This window comes from Desmodus rotundus, chromosome 11 (assembly GCF_022682495.2).
Source record: "Desmodus rotundus isolate HL8 chromosome 11, HLdesRot8A.1, whole genome shotgun sequence".
NCBI lineage: Eukaryota > Metazoa > Chordata > Mammalia > Chiroptera > Phyllostomidae > Desmodus > Desmodus rotundus.
Genome location: NC_071397.1, coordinates 102259932 through 102276655, shown reverse-complemented (window position 1 = coordinate 102276655; position 16724 = coordinate 102259932). Strand labels below are relative to the sequence as shown.

Genomic DNA, 16724 nt, shown 5'->3' with positions numbered 1-16724 from the left:
CAGACCGTGCTGCCCAGCGGGGCAGACGTGGGCCCGTGTCCCGAGTGAAATGTGTGTCAGTATGAAATGGGCCTGGGTTTCAAAGACGGAGTGTGGAAAAAAGAATCTAAACTACCTCATTAATGCACATTAACTACCCATTGAAACCATACCATTTTGGACATAATGCGAAAAACAAAACATTATTAAACTTAATCTCACCATTCCTTTTTTTTTTTTTTAAGGTGGCTGCTAGAAAACGTGGAACACCCATGTGGGTCACACGTCCCATTTTTCCTGGACAGCACTGCTCCAAAATGACAGGTTTTTCATGCTGGGTGTCACAACCACCACAGGCACTAGCAATGAATTTGTGACTGTGCAGACAACTGGGTAAAAACACGACTTTACCATAATCCAGTACATGCCATCATGATACATCCTGATTTCCAAACCCAGGAAGAGTAACCACAGAGAACACAACATAAAAAACACATACTAAAGCTAAATAATTTAAAGAATTACTTGCCTAAAGGTATCTACGCTGGGGTTGGAAAAACTTACTGTACATTTAAGTGTATTTACCATTTGTAAAATTTAAAAAATAAGCATAACCATTCAAAATTACCCGTTCCTCACTTAACAAATCAAAACCCCTTTCAGAAAGGCCAAGTTGAAAGCAACTGTACATTCCAAAGGCACCACCAGTTCTGAAGTCCCGAGCTACAACTCTGCACTTGGCACTAAACTTTGGTGTGAGAGTCCCCGGGCAGTCTGGAACCACGCTGCCGGGTGCCACTGGCCTTCACCGTTTCAGACGACCACAGGACAAGGATCAGCCACGCTAGCCAGGTGGTGCAAAGAACCCAAAGACCTAGACCCTGTCCTAAAAAAAAGCAACTGAAACGCAGTAACAAAGGTCACATGTGTGATCTCAGTATTAACTGCACAGTGCCTGTTGCAACTGCTTTTCTTTCCTTTAAAAGTGAAGGGAGGGGTGTGAGAAGAAGGGACCTTGTGAGGGAGGGGGGACTGGAAGGTGGGGAGGAAGAATGGGTAGGGGGAGGGAGGGTGAAGCAAATAGGAAGGAAGGAGGGTGTGTAAGTTAACAAAAAGGGCCCCCAAACCCCAGGGCAAGAGAGGCTGTGCTCCAGACTGCTCCCCGGAGTCCAGAAGGGACGCACCTCTCAGTCAGCTGCCCACCCGAGGGTCTTGGGTTTCTCATTCTCCCAAAGCGCCTTTTGGGAAGACTTCTAACTGCAGGCCCTCTCAGCTCCCGGCATTCCCTGGGCAATCTCCGAGTGCGTGTGGGAGTACGAGATGATTAACAGCAAAAAAAATCATCAAAACACAATCCAGAAAGACAAAGAGCAGTTGGAAGAAGAAAGATTCTCAGCCAGAGAAGCATGAGCTCACCCCACAGCTGCCAGGCACAGAGACCCAGTCCCGACTGCAGCCAGGGGCTCCAGGGCAGAGAGCGGGCTGGGCAACCGAACACCTGCAGCTCTCCAGGCACCTCAGCAGGAAGCCCCGCCCACGCCCCTTCCTCGGGCCCTGAGAAGGCATTGTCAGTCACCTAGCTCTGATTTACTGACTGTTAGTTACAGTTTGGAACAGAGTTTAAAAACATTGTAAAGCTCTTTCTTTTTCATAGGAATGACCTTAACTCTGAAATCATCACTTTTAAAACTCATTCTTGAGACACACTATGCTCAGCACCATGAAGGTATGTGGGAGGTGCTCCCGACAGACGCAGCGCGGGGAACAAGTCAAAGCTTGACTTCCTCGAGCAGGGCTCCAGGCCCAGCTCTGCTCATCTGTTTACTCTCTGCATCAATTATGAAACAAAAGACTTCACAACATCAATCTTTCCCTTGTCCATGAAACGAGGGAGAGGAGCTGACAGGGTGTTTTTAAGTTGTGTCCCACAGATGGGCTGCCGGAGACCCATGGGCCCCTGACAACTATGCAGAACGTGCTGTGTGGGGACGTCACCAGGGTGAAGGCACAAAGCTCTGCTGAGATTCTCAAAGTGACCTGGGAGTCAAAGGGGAGAGACCGAGGAACATGACCCCATAGCCCTCCCACACTTCCACCCGCAGCTCATAGGGGTGCCCTGAGCACGGGTGCACCTTGACCCCAAGCCTTGGCGGAGTCTGGCTGGGCGATGCCAGGGTGGCCTGAAGGTGCCCTTCCCTCATGGACCTTAGAGATGCACCGTCTTCCCAGAGGACCACCGTGTGGGGTGACGACTCTGCTTCAGAGGAGGAGCACCCAGCACCCCTATTTTAACACTGTGATTGAATCCCACATTCAGTCAATCCTACTACATCTGATGAGCACTTAGGCCAGTATCATAAAAAGGAAAGTTTTCTTTTATACAACTTACTTTGTGCTTTTAGAACTAAAATATAAAATACTGTTTTCAAACTCGTAAGCAAGAATCACGCAGGGCACTAGGTCATTTTACACAACTCAGTGGAAAGTTATTTCTGGCATTTCCATAAAAAAACTCCGCGATCACACAGAATACTTGGAAATTGATTTTACAAAGGAACCAAGAATTTCCTGACTCCACTTTTCAGACGAGGTCTTGCCCACGTGGCCACAGTGAGGACAGGCAAGAACCCAGGGGCGGGAGGGGCGGGGTGTGGTGGTCTCAGGTCTGCGGGAGGCACCACAGCCCCATTCCTGGGATGTAGGGGCTCCTGGGATGTAGGGGCTCCTGGGATGTAGGGACGAGCTGTGCTAATCCATGCTCTCGCCTCTGCTTTGAGGGCAGGGGCTGCGGATTGTGTGTTTTAAGCTAACTGCTGATAAATCAAACTTAAAAAATTACAATTGTTCTACAGTCTAAAAGTACACACTAAAATTATCTTCAAAACACTGCTGAACCAGCCATTTATTTTTAACTGAAATAGTAAAATATTCTAAATACTTTTTAAATTGTCATTTTATGCTTACTCTTAGAAAAAAAGGGTTTCAGAGAAAGCCTGCAGTAAGAACCACCTTATGGAGCCGGAACAAAGTTAGGGCGTGGGTACTCCCTTGTATGTGCTCAGCAAATCATACGGCTGTAGTTACAATTATGTCAAGCAATTTTCACCATATTATAACCAGCAGGACTACATTTGTTTTTTTCTTGAATAAAAAGCATACAGGAGCCTTGTATTTTCATGAACCTTAAGAACTTGCAGCATTAAAATGAAAAGCAAAACATCTGGGTGTGTAATTACAAGCTCCGTTAAATGGTTGCTTCATGAGCATTAATTAGTGACAGGTTTAAACAAGTCACAGTGGAAGAAAAAACATTCTTTAAAGATCGCAGCTTGGGCAGGCACAGGAACACCCACCCCCACGGCCCCAAGGACACTCACCAGCGGGCCCGCTCTCCCAACGACAGAGAACCACATTCCGACACCAGACGGCAGCCCCTTCTCCAGCTGGAGACCACTGCCCGCTTCGCGCAGCCTCCACAGCCGCCCGCCCAGTGGGGCGGGTGAGACTGGGTCACCACAGCCCCGCGCTGGACACACTGACAGCACACAGCATTTAGCAACACCAACATCCAGACTCTTACGTAACCAGTCAGCTCTGATTTCTGTTCACTTTGTACTTCATTAAACTTTAAAAAGAGCCAGAAAAGTAAAAAGGACGGAATTGTTTGTATTCTAAAAATCCAAACAGGAAGCACCGTGTTGTCCCACAGATGAGTAAGAAGTAGCATGTTCAGCTTCCCGAAGCAATGCTTTAAAAAGTACACTGCGCACACAACGGGTCCGAATCATCTGGATTTCATAAAACGGAACCACAGTGTGGAAGGGGCGTCAGGGAACCGACCATCAAAACAATGTCCAGGCTCCCAGCCGCGGAGCCACACACTCATTAGGGAAATGCAAAGGGGGCCTGGGCCAGAGAGGCCCAGACCAGCGTGGCAGGGAGGGACAGTGGAAACCACAGACACAGGGCAGCGCTGCAGCCAAGACAGGGAAGGGCACACACGGCGTGGCAGGGACATAAGTGACGGAGGATGGGCAGGCTGATCCTCACCCCCCAGGGCCCCTCACAGGACAATGGAGGGCGCCACACTCCCTCGCTGGGGTGAGGCCTGGAGGGGTTGCTCAGGGCTCCAGGCCACCCAGGCGCAGTGCTCGGGCTCCACGGCTGACATTTGGGAGCAGAGCTAGGCCTCAGCAGGAGGAAGGGCGTCTGCCAGTCCTGCAGCGGGTGCAGACCTGCGTTCCCAGACCGCTTTCTCTGAGCGATCTCCTCTACAGCACCTAGCAGCCCCCCAGCTTCACCACTGGCTCTCACCTTCTGAATTCCACACTCACCCGCTAACCTCTCTACTAGACACTACACCCTCCAGTGGGCCTCCCAGGCCTCCCAAATCTCAAATAAACATGTTCAACACTTGAGCTTCTCTCTGGCCACAGTGTGCCACTGAGCAGCGCACCCATTATAATGACACTCCTGCACACCCCAGTGCAGGAGACACCATCGGGACACAAGGCAACCTCTCCCTGTTTCACCCACTGACCTGAAAGTGCACGTGCGGTGTGCCTGGCAGCCCGGCCTCTGAAGGGCGTTGTCAGCCTTCGGCAGTGCCACCTGACCTCCCCACCCACAGTTGATGCAAAGCCCGTCACCTCCCCTGGAAAACCAGGAAGAGCTTATCCACCAGCCCCTCTGACCACACCTCTGAGCCCCTCCAACCACACCTCTGAGCCCCTCCAACTTACGCTCCACACACTTCAAGAATCAACTTTCAGAACCGCCCTCTGACTACCTCCGGGCCTTACTTGAGCCCCTTCCTCAGCAAGGCTGTGGGACTGCTGCCTGGCAGACTGCCTGCCAGGATGCAGGGCCGGTCCCTGGCAGAAAAGCCTTGTGATCCCACTCTCAGTGTTGGGGTCGCCCCCTCTCAGTGTAGCTCGGAGAGTACCCCCACTAGGTTCCCAGGGCTCAGGCCTGGCTGCAGCTCCCCCCACATTCCCACCACCTTTACCTGGCTCACACCTGCTCTTCTTGGCTCTCCTGCTTAGAAGGCATCTCCCCCAGCCTCCAGGCTACACTGCAGGGGAGACACTCAATCAACACCCTCAAATCAACTATGGCCTCTGATGTCATGTGCTCCCTCACATTTTTTTCCTTGTCCCCCCAGGGATCAGAGCATGTACTAATAAAGGGGCTGCCTGGATCACAGATATTCTTGGCAGGAGAAGAAAACTTCGTGAGAGCCAAAGGCATACTCAGTCTCATTAAATGTGTTTATAAGCTGATGAGTTAACCCTCTTAGGCAGAGCTAAATCTGCACTCTTTCCAAACAACTCTTTTACTGTTATTTTCCTTCCAGTTCTAAATTTATATATACATACTATTTACTGTGGAAAGTATCTGAAAGACCAAAAACAACGAAAATCCCCAGCACGTTAGAGAATGACCTGCAGGACTGGAAGGGACACGCCTCGCAGCTCCCCCACTCCCCACCTCTCCCGGGCTGCTGCACATTGGGGGAGACAGGGAGCACCCGTCTTGTGGAGACCTGGAAGGGGCACAGAGAAGGGAAGGGGAGTATGTTTAATCTGGACACTGTGTGTCCCGTGGAAACACACATGCGGTCAGTAACAAGTTCATCTTTCATTTTATATTCTTCTAACTTCCTGTGTTGTTACTATTCCCTAGCAGGCCTCATCTCTACAGCCCTATGTCCTAACTAAAAACACTACTAACACTGTTACTTTGTACAAATCTCTTTTTAAACATGTCATTGGAGGAAATGAGAAAAACCCTGGAGACACAGAGTGAAAGGTGGAATGGCACTGTACTCTCACACGGCAGACGCTCAGCACTCCCTTCTTGGACTACACGTCTCTCTAGAAATCAGCTGCTACTTTCCCATTAAGTTTACTCAGACGTCAGTCACAGTAACAGAAGGCCGCACCCTAAGAGCACAGCACAGCCCGGGGCCCCTGCGGCTCCGTGGCACCGCGGTATGGCAGAGAGCAGCGACTGGGCCCGACTGACTCCTGGGCACAAACCACTTGCTAACAGCAAGGACTCCTGGGTCACCTACTGTGTTTATGACAAAACGACGATCTCTCAACTACACTGCACCGCACTTCCTCATTCAAAAGAGGACACTCAGAGGCTCGGGCAGCTTCGGGCAGAGACCACAGTGGAGAGGCGAGTCCGGCAAGTGCACACACGAACCAGGGAGGTGTGGCCAGGAGCCAGGCAGACGGGCAAAGGCTCAATGGCAGCAGCTCCATCAGCCCCAGTCTGGTGAGGGTGGAGGACCCTGGCAGGTCTCCTGGGGAGCCCCCCCACCCCCACCACACACAGACCAGGGCATGGCCGACACCTGCTGTCTCAGGAGGCAGCAGCCCCGATTCGGCCCACACACCCGACCACCCGCACTCACTTGTACCCAGACCTGCACTTCTGCTGATGCTGCCGTGACGTGGTGACTGACCTGCCTGCTATGCCACGGAGTGATGGCTGTTTCCCGTGCCAGGCCTTCTGCCCACTGTGGCCACCCACTTCTGCCACCGCTTCGACAGTTTCCTTCTGAGCACCATCTGGGTGACCTCCAGGTGCCCCTCACTCCACTTCCCATGTGGAGGCCACCCCTCAGCTACCGGGGCCCGAGCACAGGGCTCTACTCCCAGAACAACAGGCCCAGCCCCTGAAACGAAGCGGGACACCTCCGCAGCCCCAAGCCTCCTGTCCCTGGACAGTCCTACCTTGGCCGCCACAATGCTGAGGCCCATGCCGTTTTGCTTCTTCAGGGTCACAGTGATCACTTCGGGCTCTTTCCGCAGAGGCTGAGCCTGAAGGATGGAGACAGAGGTTATTTCCCGGCTGCAGTGGAGTCCATGACGGCCCCTGTGGTGGGTGGGGAGGGGCGCTGCCTGACCAGCGGTGTGGGGGCCCCTCCTGAGCAGCAGGGGAGGAGAGAGGCGCCGGCACCCATGACCTGAGTGCCAAAGGCGGCCCTGTCGTGGGAGCTGTCAACGTGCTCCGTGACGGCCGTAACGTGTGACACAGAACTGAACTTGCACTACAGTCAGGTTACAGGGACCTGACTGTAATGACAGAATCACATTTTTCTCCACTGCCTTTCAGAATCCATCTCAGTGGGTGTTTTTTAAACAAGAAGTTAAAACTAACCATGCACCACCTGTGGGGAGGAGAGGAAAAAGCTCTAACAAAGGTGACCGAACACCTCTGTCTCCTGAAGCAGCGGAGCCCCAGCTGCCCTGGGTTCAGGTGCAGCGTTCAGTCCTGGGTTGCGACATGCAGCCCGGTCCCAGAGCATGGGCCAGTGACCGAACAGGTCCACAGACCACAAGGAAGTGAGGCACCCTGTGGATGGGACATGCTACGTGCACATCACAGCTCACACCACTAAGGAGGACCACCAGGGGGCCACCAGGGAGCGGGGGGGGGGGGGGGGGGGGGGCAGGGAGGGAAGTTAATGGCACACACACCATGTGAAGGCCCATCGCCAGGAAGGGATGGCTATGCACGGGCTTGTTAGTTTGCCTCAAAAGAATCAAAGGCTGAGAGACAATACTTTAAGGGAAATAAGGTTAGGTGACATTAGAATTTTTCTTAAAATAAGACCTGAAATCTCCTGAGGGATCTGTGAACACATTAGTGAGACAAAGAATCAGTAATCCCATCTAAGAGATCCCTGTTTTTCTATAAAATCTGGGAATTAGGAATTGCTACCCCTTGGGATTTGAGAAGGGCAGTTGACAAGGCCAATAATCAGTGCACGAGGCACGTTCCCTGTGTCCGTGGTTAAATGTGAGCGTCCCTTCAACGAAGCAGAAATCACGAACCACTCCAGCTTTGGAGGCGGAGGTAACACATGCTCCAACCTGAAGTAGGCCACTAGGCCAAAACAAACTCACTCCTTTAAACGCAACGTACAAACACACACTTCATTCTTATGTTGCGTCCAATACTGCCGCCTCGCGTGCTCCGTGTTTTCTGAGAAAGTAGGTGGGGCAGGGACACCGTTTGGCCCATGCAGGACAGCACGAGCAAATCTCTGAAGCTATGGAGGACTCACGCTGCTGATTCACAGACCCGGATCCCTAAATTACACAACAGTGTTTAAGGTAAACGGAACTAAACGAGTTCAGAAAGGAAATTTTCAGGACCGGCATTTCAAACAAAGACACTCTAGTGTGTGAGCACAAGACAACTGGGAGCCAGCGTTCCTTTCTCGGGTGTGGGGCAGTGGCCTGCTGTCCACAGTTCTCTGTACCAAGCAAAGCAGGAGGGTCCTTAGCAGGCATGGAGCTAGTCAGTACTGGAACTTGATACACATTTAAGACAAGGTAAAACTGACTATGAAAAAAATATTTGTAGCAAAGAAAAACATTTTCTAGTAAAATCTGTTAATGCTACCCTATTAACATATTTTTAAAACACGTATTAACATTAAGGCTGGTATAGTTGTGGGAATAAATATTCTTTATTTTAAAAAGCACAGTTTGTTTATAGACAAAACTGTGTATGCATGGCCTGGAATAAAAACTTCATGTCTGAATTGTGGGTTCAAGATTTTTTTTAAAAATTAGTATTTATAGGTGATTTTAGAATCTTCTTATCACAGCAATATTCACTGCAAGCAAGGAACAAATCTGCAACCGATTTTCAAACACTGTGGACCATGGGCGTCTCTCCCACCCATCCATCTCCCTCACAATACTTGCCAGCTCTGTGTTCTCGCGCATCACGTGGCTTTCGTAGTCTGCACCTTCAAAGTAGATGGTCCAAGTACCTGGTGAGCGCGGGTGAGGGATCAACCTGCAGAACCCTGAGGAGAAAAGAAGCAAACTGCAAGAGTGCAAAGCGCACCGTGCAGACACCATTATAATCGTCCGCAAGGGAACTGGCATGAAGCCTCGATGGCTTAATACCTAACGGCAACATTTACTGTTCTTCTCAACACCTTTCCATCCTCCGAAAGTGGGACTGTCTGACACCCCACCTCGTGCGTTAGTTCTGGTCTGACGGAATGCCCACCACCAAGCAGAGCAGCGAGATGGGTTCCCCTACTCGTCTGGTCCAGGGCTTTCACCCTCGCTTTGGTGAGGGACTGTGGAGTTACACCATGCTTCCTTCCCTGCAGGGCTGCCTGCTCCACTCAGCCGAGGGCACCTCAGCAATGCTGCCCCTCTCTCCCAGAGGGCAAGGGACCGCATGAACGGGCGTGATGTCACTTACACTGCCAGGCACTGGTTACGTGGCCTGGCGGACCTGGCACAAGCTACATGGCACAGCAATTCTGGGTAGGACAGGTCCATTCCCATTATTCTTTGTCCAAATTTCTTGGAAGTCACACTAATTTGAATTTCTAATAAACTTTAGAATCATTTTACAATGTTTTAAAGAGTATCTTTAATATTTTCATCAGGGACAAATGATGAAATACCCAAAATCTGTTCTTTTACTCAGATGTGATTGTTTCTCAGCAATTTCCTTACACAATTGTATCACACAGGCCTTTTACCACTCTTGTTAGGGTTTCCCATGGGATCTCACTATAGCCCTCAGCTCACAGCCACCAAGGGGGTCCTGTGTGCCCACAGCGTGTCAGGAGCCCCATCCCAATTGTCCCGGCTGCTGAGTGCTCGCGAGGGGTCCGGCGGGCAGCACCTGCTGTGCCCACCCACTCTGGTGTCCTCCAGTAAGAATTTTAGCTGTTAAATTTGGACAGTTACAGGGTTGTTTGTGGTAGAGGGAAAAGGAGACGACACAAATATTCCCAGTTAAAATAAGAATATGTATTATTAATTTTACTTAGTTTTAGTCCTTTGTGGAAAAAAATTAGTTTCAATCAAGTTTCTTTAAAATGTAGCCTATAACTTGTTTTCCCTGTTTTAGAGGATCATGATTACCTTAGTTTTTAAATTTCAACAACTGTAATTTGTTTTTTCAAATCTCAGGTTTCCGCAACAAGTCTGGACCACACTGCATTTTCCCCTTTCTTTGCTGAAGGCATGTCTCAGATCAGGTATGAGTCCATACCGATTTTATAGCCTTCTTTCACAGTACTACACCAAAACCCCCAAAAAGAATGGATGTGGAGAGCACATCATGGTCCCTTTCACAGCACACTGTCATGTAATACAGGTGAAATAACGTGGCCGCACCCAGACCACAATGAAGCATCACCGTGTCCTGAAGTCAAGCATTCAGGAGCGCCTGCGGGGACATCACGGAGAAACCTCATCACCAAGCCCAGGTCTCACGATTCCCAACTGGGCACACACCCATTGCACCCACTTGGAACACTAGGGAGCTGACTCCCACCTGCAGTACCGGGTCAGTGTGGCAGAGCTGAGGGCAGTGTGGCACAGCCAGCGTCCTCTGGACATTTGCTTGCACGTGGGTGTGCAAACGCTGCCACAAAGCACCCCTCATAGGGAAGATGGCTTAAGCTTCAGGAAGAGCCCGAAGTCCTCTAGATGCAGGGAAAGCAAGAACAGGGACAAAGGCCCCGGCCCCACAGGGTCCACAGCACACGGCGCGACACTGACCACACACAGTGTGCCCGTCCCAGAGGGCACACAGATGCACCTGCAACTTGGTCTTCAGTCCCACAGGGGATGGGGAGAGGTCGAGCAGGGGAGCCAGGAACAACGCCTGGCTGTCAGCCCGACGGCCGAGTGGAGCTTAGAAGAAGGGAGAGCTGGGCTTGTGACCCACGCCTGTGTGTGCTGTGGTCTCTGTGGGTGGGGCGGGCCGGGGCAGATGGACCTGGGCCTAGTCCAGGGCCCCTCCGACAGACACCCAGCCCAGGGACGTCCACCCAGTGCCTTCCTCAGTAGCGCACAGCAGCCTGGTCCTCCTTCCTGTCTCTTAAGACTCGCCCCACCCCCCACCTCTCCATCCATGCTCCTAGAGGGCTGCGGCTGCCGCCACATCTCATCCCCAGTGGCAGCCTTGGTCAATGCCTCACACTGTCAAACCCTTTGAAGACATAAACATCTATTGTGGCGAGTGAAGTACTCACTGAAGTCAAGCATCACACTCGCTCAATTTACGCACCTACGGACACACAACCTGAACTCTTCTGTTACTTTTGTCCCAATGCCTAAAACTGGGACCTGTTTTCCTGCTCATGAGAGCACTACTAGAAAGTAGCAGACTGGGACTGAAGTCTGCTCTGATCTGACAGCTCCCGCTTCAAGTCTGACGGGGCATTCCACCCACCGACCTCACGGAGAACACAGGACAGGCACAGGGTACAACGAGGGACCTGAGCCCCTCTCCACAACATGCACTGGTACTGGGTCTCTCGGCATGAGCCGAGTGTCAGCCAGCAATGGGACAGCAGCAGTGCCAGCACTCAAGAGAACCGCGGGTGGCCCATCCGCCCTCGGCACTGGCCCACTAGGTGGGCTGTCCCCAGGGCCCTTGTGCGACAAGGAACTGCAGGGAGGAGCCGGGATCAGGGCTTGGCCGTCTGGTCCAGAGCCTGAGCCTGGACTGCTCCTGCACCAACAGTGACACTTCAGCTCCAGAGGCCACACCTGCGACCAGGCCCCAAAACCCCAAGACATGGGTTGCAGGTGGGGAGAGGAGTGAGGAGCCATGAGGGCCTCCCTCCAGCCCAGGCCCACATGCCACCACGACACCCAGTGAGCAGAGCCAGGGCTCACAAGGCTCTTATGCAACCCACCCACAAGAACTTTCAACAGCTGTGACCCCTGTGTCACCAGGAAATGCTTCCTTCCCAGTCCTGGAACACTGACTTCTTAGAAGCACATGGGGACCCTCCATGCGGGAACACAAAACTGGAAAAACGTGCCCTGAACAGGGTCGCAGCTCAGACTGCAGGACACCGTGAATGGTACTCACCCCTCTGGCACAAAGGGTCTAGAAACTCTTGCAAGCCGTTTGGGAGGTTCCTGACGACGTCACAGGAGTAGCCGTCCTCTGGCAGCAGGAAGGGCAGCTGCAGGTCAGGGTCCTCCTCCAGCTGCACCTCCCTCCCGTCGCTGCGCGCCAGCTCGTCAGCCGTGTTTTCGGCCACGGCCACCACGTGTTCTATCAGGTCCTGGTTGGGAGAAAACGCACAATTGCAAACAGATGCCCCCAGGTAAGTGTTGCTGACCAGGGGCCGCCTCCAGTCCTGCAGGCCACGCAGGACGACAGGTACTGCAGGTCCGCATTGGACTGCCCGGCAGCCCCATGCCGGCACATGGGCCGAGAGTTGTGGTTAACTTCAAAGGATATGTAGCTTTAAATAAAAAGAAATCGTTCAATCACAAGGAATAGGTTTTCTCTCTTCAAAAGTAATCATTTTTCCTTACACAATTCTCCAACATCCAGTACTAATCATTGTTTTTATAGAACATTTAATGATGTGGAAAGAAGCTCACACAGTGTATGAAAACCAAGATAAAATATCTACTTCCAGCTTATATAGAGGGTATTTCTGAATTATGGGTTTGTAAGTGACTTTGTTTAATAAGTTCTCACACGTGCATAACACACACACCTGAAGTCCAAACTCTTTACACTACTGCACAAGGAACAAGCACAACAGCCCACCAGCGGTGAGCAGCCCTCGCGCCCGCCCCTTCCCGGAGTCCCTGCTACCCTGGCTCCCAACGCCAGGTCCCCCCGTCTGCTCTGGAAATTCAAACAGACAGAAGCATGCTGTTTATAGCTTGTATCTGACCTCTTTTGTGCAATTTAGGCTGTGACACCCCTCCAAGCTATCATGGGCCACAATTCGCTCCTGGTCACTTGTGCCGCATCCCTTTAACGACCGTGACACGGTTTATGTACGCAGTGCACTGCTGGGGGATGCAGGTGACTGCCAGTTCGGGGCTACTTTTGAGGACGTCGATTGCGGCATCACTCAGTCCTGGAGGCCGGCCGGGCGAGGTGTCCATCCGAGCACCTGACCTCTCTCATCTCATGAGGAGTCTATGACCGAACAGCGACACTGGGTCTCTGCAGCATCTCTCGCTTTACACCAGCCAGCTGGAGCAGACACTGTGGACCGGGCTTCCGCCCTCCGCAGCAGGAACGCCAAAGCTCCAGGCTGCGCCGCCTGAGAACCTGGATTTACCAGTCAGGCGCCTCTGCACAGGTCTGGGAGGCAGCTGTGTGCGAGGGCCTCAGCCCCGGCAACTCGAGGACACCTATGGCCGTGGCAGCAGTTTGAGGGCCTCTGGGTCTCAAGGGCAGGGATGGCCCGTGAACTGAAGACTCCAGGGCAACTGCCTGTTCCCCTCCCCACCGGCCTTCCAATGGCCTTCCAAGACTTGATCCCAGGAGTTAAAACGCCTTTCTACTTAAAATGCTCACGCACTTTCTATTTCACGCACTAAACCCAAACTCATGTATCAACAAAAATGATCCTGTAAGATGGTCAAGAAAATAAGCTTATTTTTAAGGAAATAAGATAACATTGTCCTCATTTCCCTGTGCAAATGTGTCCCCCACCATGTGGTCTGCGGCGCCCACCCACTTACCACCGGGATGAATGGCTCATCGGGTGCGCAGTGATAGTTCTGCAGCAAGGCCTGAAGCTGCAGCGAGTTCAGCTTGAAGCAGGTGCTGTTTATGTTGGGAATGTCATCAGGTGCGTACTTATCCATGGTGAGCAGAGTGGTGGCCTAGTTGGGAGAACGAATGGCATGACACATGATGTGACGGCCATTCATACACCGTCCCCTTCACGTAACAGGCACCCTGTGATAACCTACTGATTTGATTCTGAAATTCACAATATTTTTAAGGAAACAGTTCCATTCACACGGGCAAACTGAGATCAAAGGATTGTCTCAGAAACATTTTAGATGTTGCTTAATTTTACTAAAACATATAAATAATGAAATTCAATTGTTTGTGTTCATAAAGCATATAAAAAATTCTCATAGAAACTTTAAACACTTATGTAACCATCGGATGACAAATTACTGGGGTCTAAGCAAAGTTTCATTGTACAACCTTTTTTATAACCAGCTAACCCAAAGCAGGAGAGTAGTAGCCTCTTTCAATGCTAATCTCTTCAGAACAGATTCAGAAACTGAGAAAAAAGATACAAAACTACATACTGCAATAATGGAAAACACCACCCTAAGTTCTGAGGCTGCAGACACTCACTTCCTTCACTGTACCCAGCAGCGTCCGGTCCCTGGACACCTAGGAGCCGACCCAGAACCATCAGCACAGGTGCCTGCTCCGCATTCCTTTGCTCCTCCTCCTTATCCTGTCCTGGCCCTGTGAGGACCCTGTGGAGCGCTGTGCTTCGACTCCTGTAACTTTACCTTTTGTGTCCCTATGACTGTACAGGTTTTTGCTTTGTGGTTCCCTGACTTTGTGTTCTTAGGAGTTAATTATTACCCGCTTTTAAATTAGAATTTATCTTTTAGGAGACATGCCTTACTAATCTCAATAAAAAGGACACTTTATGGCTGTCTATTCTACTGGTTACCACCTGCTGGGGGCCACACTATGCTAGGGGGGCGCACAGGATAGGTTAGCATGCTGAAGCATTAGCCCCTTGCCCCTCAGAAAGCAACTCGGTTTGGAGACCGGTCTTGGAAGAGCAGTCAAGTTCAAACGAGGGCCCTTACAGAGGCAGACACTGGACATAGACATGTGCACAAGGAGGGCCCTGTAGAGACGAGGACAGATCGGGAGAGGCCTCTGTAAGCCTAGAAACCCCCCAAAGGCCAGAAAACCCCAAGACTCAGAAAGAGGCCTGGGGCTGAGCCCCTCACAGCACAGAGAGCCCAGCCCCACCTGACCTTGGCCCCGGACTTCTAGCCTCCGAACTGAGGACGCATTTCTGTGGCATCCGCCTGCAGCCTGCTGCGTTTGTTACAGGGACCCAGGCAAATGAGCACACCACGGTCTCATGGTCTGTGCACATGAAAACCCCCAATGGGGGTGGTGGGTTCTGCTGAGTCTGAATTCCCCCCCATGAGAGAATCAGACTGTTACAGGAAGTAAACGCACAGGGACTGGCGGGCTCGGACCACCCACCTGCACGATCCTGCTGAGGTGACAGTCAGCAGCCAGCTCTAGCCCCTGCTTCTCCGCCCATGCCTCCACGTGCCCCAGCTGCTGGCGGATGATGGCCCCCCAGTAGTGAGAGCACAGCCCCGACTCGGGGTCGGTCACCAGCCTGTTGAACAGCCACATGTTGAGGAAGTGGAAGAGCTGGGAGAAGAGCTGGATGGTCAGGGCCGCGTTGACTCTGCAGCGCCGCAGCAGCGCCATGGCCCCCGTAAGCGTGTGCAGGACGTCATCTGTTCGGAGACACAGGGCGAGGGCAGGGCGCCCGAGGTTACTCGGGCACAGGCCTGGGCTAGGCGTCCCTTTAGATACCAGCAGTCCTAGCAACACCGGTCTCACTCAAGTAGGAGATGGTGATGTGGTTGTGAACCACGTGCGCCCACCCTGAGGGGCTTTTTGAAAAACCTACCCAGCGTGACACACAAAATCCGAGCTACTCTTATAGCAGAGAGCAGTTCCAGTTCGCTGTTTTAGGGAGAACGCCAAATCCAACAGGGCATCTCGTTTATTTTTAAAATGCCTCCCTCTTACCTATATTCAACATTAAGTACTAACATGAAGTGAAACAGGAGGGAGGGAGGGAGGAGAAAAAGAACATCCTAACCTATTTTTGGTCTTTGCAGACTGTTCTCTTCAGGGTCATCCAGAAAGGCTGGCATGTAATTACTCAGTTCCGACTGAAGACAGTGAACCAGGTATCTGAAATACACCAAGGATTTTCATGAACTTAGCACGACCAGCTGCTACTGTCAGGCACAGCACATGCACAACCATCTGTACTGTTCAGGAACATCCTCACTTAAAAAACGCTAATAGCTTTACTCTCACGGTTCATGAAACACAGCTCACTGAATTCAGTTTATTAAGTCAACACATTTTGCACAGTTGTTTATGGTTCTTGACGTTATCAGGGTCAGTAAAAACCTTTGAAATAAGTTTTGAAAACCAAACAAGAAAACACATAAAGATTTGCATCCTCACAAAACAGTGTCCTGGCCCAGAGCGTGCCCCTTACTTAAATGCCATCTGAACCAGGTGTGCCAGCACATCCTGAGCGTCCAGCGTGAGCCGGCTGAGGTCCCGGTCCTGCTTGATGAAGTTGAGCAGCTCCGACGCGTTCGCCATCCAGAAGGCGAGCGCCCCTGCGATGTTCTTCTGTTTCTGCAGGTAGAACACACCGCCATGAGCAGCTCCCAGGCAGAGAGACGTAACAACGACAGAAAGGGATGCTCCTGAAAAGCTGCTGAAGGTAGGCCAGTACCTTCCCGTTTTCACCAAGGTATTTACTACAGATACCAGATATTTGCAAAGGAATTTGGTACATACACAGCAGTGGAAAATAAACGACCACTGTGACTTCCCAGGATTCATGGAGACACATGGCTCTGAGTGGCTACTATTTATGGAATCAGTGGAGAAATGAGGACATCGAATCACAGCACCAAATCGGAGGTTGTGCATTATCTGGTAATCTGCGAGTATATGCACATGTATCCACAGTTACCCACAGCCACCCTGATACTCGCACTCACTGGCTTGGACACAAGCCACTCAGTATCAAGTGATGATCTAGCGCATCCTCTCCCGACCACATGTGCAGGCCAGGCAACCTCAGATGAGACCCAGAGAGTAGGAACCAAGGGCAAACGATAAGGAGGAGAAGCAGGACTGCTGTCATT

At 51.5% G+C, this 16724-nt stretch overlaps 1 protein-coding gene across 18 annotated transcripts in view; it reads right to left on the bottom strand.

Moving 5' to 3' along the window:
* The window catches only part of AFDN (afadin, adherens junction formation factor), a 108692-nt gene that overhangs the window by 28713 nt on the left and 63255 nt on the right, over positions 1 to 16724 (bottom strand). For all 18 annotated transcript variants that reach the window (XM_053914316.1, XM_053914326.1, XM_053914323.1 and 15 more), the window contains 7 exons: positions 16061 to 16206; positions 15650 to 15744; positions 15013 to 15278; positions 13494 to 13637; positions 11866 to 12064; positions 8712 to 8815; positions 6726 to 6812 (listed from right to left, as the gene is read on the bottom strand). In XM_053914316.1, coding sequence (XP_053770291.1) covers positions 6726 to 6812; positions 8712 to 8815; positions 11866 to 12064; positions 13494 to 13637; positions 15013 to 15278; positions 15650 to 15744; positions 16061 to 16206 — 1041 coding nt within the window. The remainder of the gene's footprint in view (positions 1 to 6725; positions 6813 to 8711; positions 8816 to 11865; positions 12065 to 13493; positions 13638 to 15012; positions 15279 to 15649; positions 15745 to 16060; positions 16207 to 16724) is intronic.